This window comes from Oreochromis aureus, linkage group 4 (assembly GCF_013358895.1).
Source record: "Oreochromis aureus strain Israel breed Guangdong linkage group 4, ZZ_aureus, whole genome shotgun sequence".
Taxonomy (NCBI): domain Eukaryota; kingdom Metazoa; phylum Chordata; class Actinopteri; order Cichliformes; family Cichlidae; genus Oreochromis; species Oreochromis aureus.
In genome coordinates this window covers 22,105,630-22,111,573 of record NC_052945.1, presented here as the reverse complement: position 1 = coordinate 22,111,573, position 5,944 = coordinate 22,105,630, and the positions used below count along the sequence as shown (strand labels likewise).

At 38.2% G+C, this 5,944-nt stretch overlaps 1 gene segment (V, D, J or C); it reads left to right on the top strand.

The window, feature by feature from the left end:
- Positions 1-2,146: 2,146 nt before the first annotated feature.
- Positions 2,147-5,033, top strand: LOC116314823. The segment is given in 3 exon segments: positions 2,147-2,195; positions 2,296-2,600; positions 5,022-5,033. Coding segments are annotated over 3 exon segments (366 nt in total).
- Positions 5,034-5,944: the final 911 nt, after the last annotated feature.

Genomic DNA, 5,944 nt, shown 5'->3' with positions numbered 1-5,944 from the left:
GGAGGCGAGAATTCCACTCAAGGAGCTACCTCTGAGAACAAGAAAAACAGGTAAGTCGTCACACGGGTTCAGGACAGAGCAATCACTCTCCACTAGACTAACATGGGATAGCAGATACTCAGGCGATGAACGGTTGAGAGCGCAGGTCTTATATGCTGCCGGAATAATTGCCCACAGGTGGTCAGCCAGGGAGGAGCAACCGATCTCCGCCTAAAGGAGGCGGAGCCACTGTTGGAGACCCGCAGGTACCCACCCAGATCATGACACTAACACTAAACTGTTCTGTTGCCCTTGAGGTAGCAGTCCTCCCTCACCAGTGAAGAAACAAATGAGACATAAGTCTTTTCTCTAAGACCTGGTGTTTGATGAAGCTGGGCACTTTAATTTTGGGTTGCAGAGGTGGATGGAAAAGAACTAGAGTGGCTTGCTACCATTACTGACAGTACAGGTTGCATCTGCTACTCTGTAAGTCTAAAGCCAGCTGACACAAGAGGAAGAAATACTGTACAAAAATTTCAAGATCAAACAGTCACAGTCACATAACTCAATGCAACATCTCAAAACTATACTCGAGGAATATAATAAAACTCTTTTGTGAAGCACTGGTAATCTGTAATGTGCATTTGTTTGTGTGAACACAAAATATTCAGTTGGCATATATGTGTGTGTAAATCTAAAGGTTTGTGCAGCAGCTGTATCTACAGGTGAACTGACTGAGGACCACAGTGATACAAGATGAGAAACTCTGTACAAAAACTCAGCACGTCAAGTTAAAATCAGAAATTCTCATTTACAGAGGATATGAATAGGAAGTCATCCAAGGTAATCCAGTAAAACATTTACCCAAGCCATAGAAACGTAACCATTATAAAACAAGAAAGGCGAGGGTTAGGGTTACCCAATATTGAGTCATAATTCAGTACATTGAATTCAACCTTTTTTATTGGTATGGTGAATGTTATTGCCTCAGTTTTTTGTTTGAAAGACACTTAGAGGCAAAAAAAAAAGAAAAAAAGAAAAAGAAACAAGCCAAAACTATATTATATGTTCAGCCATTATCTTAATTTACATCTGTAACCATTAAATTAACATAAATCATTAACATATAAAGAAGTTCTGTGAGATGAACAATTTTTTATTTGGTATTTTTGAACATATATTTGTTTAGCTGATTTTCCATTCACACAAGTTCATCATGTTCTCTCTTGCTTAAAGGTTCTGGACCCTTTTAAGTGCATTCAATCTAATCAACACTATACAAACAACTGAATAAACAGCTGAATTGTAGAAAAAAAAATCTTTTTCCACAGTATTGACCTCATCCAGCCAGAATCAGTGGTTGTACAGCCTGGACAGGCTTTAACGTCAACTGTCAGGTTCCTGGTTATTCATAGACTGATCAGAAAGAATGAAGAAAAATGAATGAACTAGATTTTGGTTCATTATGGAGGATGAGACTTTCACAAGGCTTTGAAGAAAAAGTGCAACTACCACACATATACTTCAAATAGTACAATGACATTCACAGTGGTAAATCTGCAGCCTGAAGACACAGCTGTTTATTTCTGTGTATGTGGCCCCTCAGTGTTACCAGACATCAATAAAACTACACAAATATGCAGTACACATGAGACTAAGCCACCAACAATTAACAAAAAAAAAAAAAAAACAACACGGGCTAATGCATAAATTAAAATATTTTCATTCGGTTCATTAAAAAAAACAAAAAACGTGTTGACATATTTTAGTTGTTAGATGTCTTAAAAGCAATTTTCATCTTTTTCATATGTTTTTGTTTTGTCTCATTTCACAGACATGTGAAATAAGAAAATGTGTTTCAGTGGTTTTAAGCTAATTGTTATTAATGTATGTTGTACTTCTTAGATTACTTTTACTTTCTTGTCTTTTTTTGTTTTCTCTCAGGGTATTACTGATAAAATTCATGTTTTGCATATTTTACAGATGTGCATCATTATTAGTCAAGTTAAATAAACAGTATAATCAGAATTTAATGAATCAGTTTCTTTTCTTTTTCTTGCACACTGTACATAATGTTTTTCTCTCTCTCATGGGAGGAGTCAATGTAAAACTTGAGGTCTGGAGTGTACTTATCTGACTGCTGGGAGCAGTGGACTCACAGTTTAACATGATGGACTGCAGGAGAGGACTGCTGCTTCTAACTGTCTTCTGGGCAGGTGATAAGTCCAACAGATCTTTTATTAATATAGTTTATCTTTAGCCTTTTTCAACATTTTTGATATGTTTCACAATTTTTTTTTTTGTTTTCCTTGACAGGTGTTGATGGTCAGACTCTGACAGAATCTGAACCAGCAGTTAAAAGACCTGGAGAATCCCACAGACTGACATGTACAGCCTCTGGATTCTCATTCAGCAGCTTTGAAATGAACTGGGTCAGACAGGCTCCTGGAAAAGGACTGGAGTGGGTTGCTTATATCAATAGTGGTGGTGGTAGCAAACACTACTCTCAGTCAGTACAAGGCCGGTTTACCATCTCCAGAGACAACAGCAGACAGCAGCTGTATCTGCAGATGAACAGTCTGAGGACTGAAGATTCTGCTGTTTATTATTGTGCTAGAGAAGCACAGTGACAGAAAAGAGAGAAATGCTGTACAAAAACCCATCACAACAAACTAAGTCAACATTTGCTTTTCGGTGACAGAAATTAAATTTAACTTATGAAACTCACAGATAAATCAATTTGCATTGTTGGTGTTTAATAAATATTTGCATTTGTTTTTGTGAACATTATCACGTTTCTTGTTTGAAATGTGTTTTTAAGGAATGGAAAAACAAACAAACAAACAAACAAAACCCAAAATGCTATGTTTCTTTTTATGGTTGCAAAAGATTTTGTCTTTACTAATAATATTCTAAGTCCCAGGAAAATCCATATTTCAGTTCCATTAAATTCAGTTCAGTTTTATTTATATAGCCCCAAATCACAACAACAGGTACCTCAAGGCACTTTATATTGTAAGGTAAAGAATCTACAAAGGAGGAAAGCATGACAAAGGCACACTATGAAAGAGAGCCAGAGATTAATAATAACTAATTATTAAATGCAGAGTGATGTTTAAACACAGGTAATTGAAGAAGAAACACTCAGTGCATCATGGGAAGCCAGTTGCAGCATAACTAAGGGAGGATTCAGGGTCACCTGATCCAGCCTTAACTAAAAGCAGAGAGGGTGTCTGTCTCCTGAAACCAAGTTCAAAGTTGTTCCACAGAAGAGGGGCCTGCAAGGTGAATGCTGTGCCTCCTATTCTACTTTTAAATAAACTATGAACCAAAAATAAACCAGCAGTCTGAGCATGAAGTCAGGAGAATCCCACACACTGACATGTACAACCTCTGGATTCACATTTAGCAGCTACTATATGGGCTGGGTCAGACAAGCTGCTGGAAAAGGGCTGGAGTGGGTTTCCACTATTGATAGTGGCAGTGGTAGCAGTAAATTCTACTCTCAGTCAGTTCAAGGCCGGTTTACCATCTCCAGAGACAACAACAGGCAGCAGCTGTATCTGCAGATGAACAGTCTGAAGACTGAAGATTCTGCTGTTTATTATTACGCTCGACACTCACATTGACTAAAGGTGGTACAGCAGCTTTACAAAAACCGTCACAATTTTCATACATTATGGCAATCTTTACTTTGTCTTTATGGACTTGGTCAAGGTGTTAGCTTTGGACAGGCTACAAACTATTCTATGAAGAATAAATCTGATATAAAAAAAAAGATAAAAAGATTTCTGTTTCTCTTCTTCTGATTAAACTCACTTTGTCTGTCTTGTTTAAATGCCCATATTCATCGACAAGCTCACGTCTAAAAACACAAGATGTTTAGACTTAAAGATAATTTCATTGATGGATCCAGATCAGGCAGATTTAAAGGATACCAGTCAAGTTTTGTTTATTGATGGCAAAATTTACCAAATAAAGATCACAGTCAGTGACTAGGACAATGTCATATTTACTGTGTGAAGAAATATTTATTGGGGCAATAACAGAAGGCTTTTGTGCCTGACCATTGTTGTGGGTTGTTGTGCTCATCCCTGACCCTGAGTTTCTGCACCAAGTGGAAGAGTTTAACTATTCTCTATTCTCTGGGTCTTTTTCATGAGTGAGGGTGGCGGGAAATCGACAGACGAATTGGTGCTGTGGCTGTAGTGATGCAGACGCTGTACTAGTGCATCATGGTGAAGAGGGAGCTGAATGTAAAAGAAAAGCTCTCGATTTACTGGTCTTGACATGATCACCTATGGGGTTGGGAAGCTTTTCATGACTGAAAAGACCGAGGTCGCGAATACAAGTGGCAGAAATTAGCTTTCTGCTGAGGGTGGCTGGGACTGAGGGTAGATCTGCTACTCCTCCACATTGAAAGGAGCCAGTTGAGATGGTTCAGGCATTTGGCAAGGATGCCTCCTAGGTGCCTCCTGGGTGAAGTGTTCCAGGCATGTCCCACTGGGAGGAGGCCCCAGGGCAGACCCAGGACACGCTGGAGAGATTATATCTGGCCTGGGAATGCTGGGAAAGCTACTGTTGTAGCCACAGCTGCCCTGGGGCAGACTGACAGAAGCAAGGCTGCCATATCGCACCATCGGCCCCTCTGGCCATCACCAGTAGGCGGTAAGTGAAGTGTCTCGCCCAAGGACACAACAACCAAAACAGACAGAGCTGGGGATCAAACTGGCAACCTTTCGGTTACAAGATGAGCTTCCCCACCCCATGAACCACGGTCGCCCTTAAAGCAATTTAAATCAGAATTCTAAAAGCTGATCCTCATAATATGGAGAGTTTAAAAATATGCCTGATGATTTAGAAATGAGTAGAAAAAAATATTTTTTTGTTTTAATTTTTCAATTTTAAGCTCAGAGACTCATTCTTTTCACTCTCAATTCAATGTAACATTCATTTAAAGATTCACCATGATCATCTACAAAGATTACAGTTTGATTTAGTGTGAGCTGATCCTCTTGACATGTTTTGATGGTCTCTGACAGAATCTGAATTAATGGTAAAAAAAAAAAAAAAAAAAGGTCTGGAAAATAACACAAAATGAACCTGTATAGGCTCTTACTCTATCATCTCCAGAGATGACTCTGACAGGAGTTTGCCTGCTGGAGTAAAATCTATTTTTTGCAATATTAAGCTTGATAATTGAAATAGATGTTAAGTAGTATTTGGTAGAAACTTCAATATTCTTCAGTGAATATTTAAAAGAATTTACATAAAATGTTTACATATGATAGAAAAAAAATCATCTTTCAAGAAACTGAGTAAAAAAACTCAGCCAATCAAAATTTGCATAAATTACTTGCAGTTCAGTGTCATTGACAGAATTTTGGAAACAGACCACTAAAAGAAAACAGACTTGAGATGAAGACTGAGTCTTTACCATTTACTATAATTAGGTGACAATAACATATGACATCTGTTGTGGAAGTTTGATTAACAAAGTCTGCAGACACGGTCAGCGCTGGTACGCAGTCTCTAAGGCTACGTCTACACTAATCCGGATAAATTAGAAAACGGCATTTTCGTCTAAAAACACTCCGCGTCCACACTATCGTTTTCAATCGTTTCTGAACAGCTGTTCCTCCACACTGAAATGACTGAAAAAGTTGGTGTCGTAAACCACCAACTGTCTGCCATCAAAGATGGTCATTCACAGTGGACATACATCACTTCTTTCACTCCTCTTTCAAACCATCTGTCTTCTCTGTCCAAAAAAGAGAACAGAGAAGACAGATGATAATCACATGATGGGGTGATTATTAAAAATTCCAAAGCAGATGAATAACTTGACAACTTCTGATTCTGCTGTTTATCACTGTGCCTGTGACCCAAAGTGACACAAGAGGAAAAAAACTTTACAAAATTTGATTCAGAGAAATTAATTGCTATTGAACATCAGCAACACTTT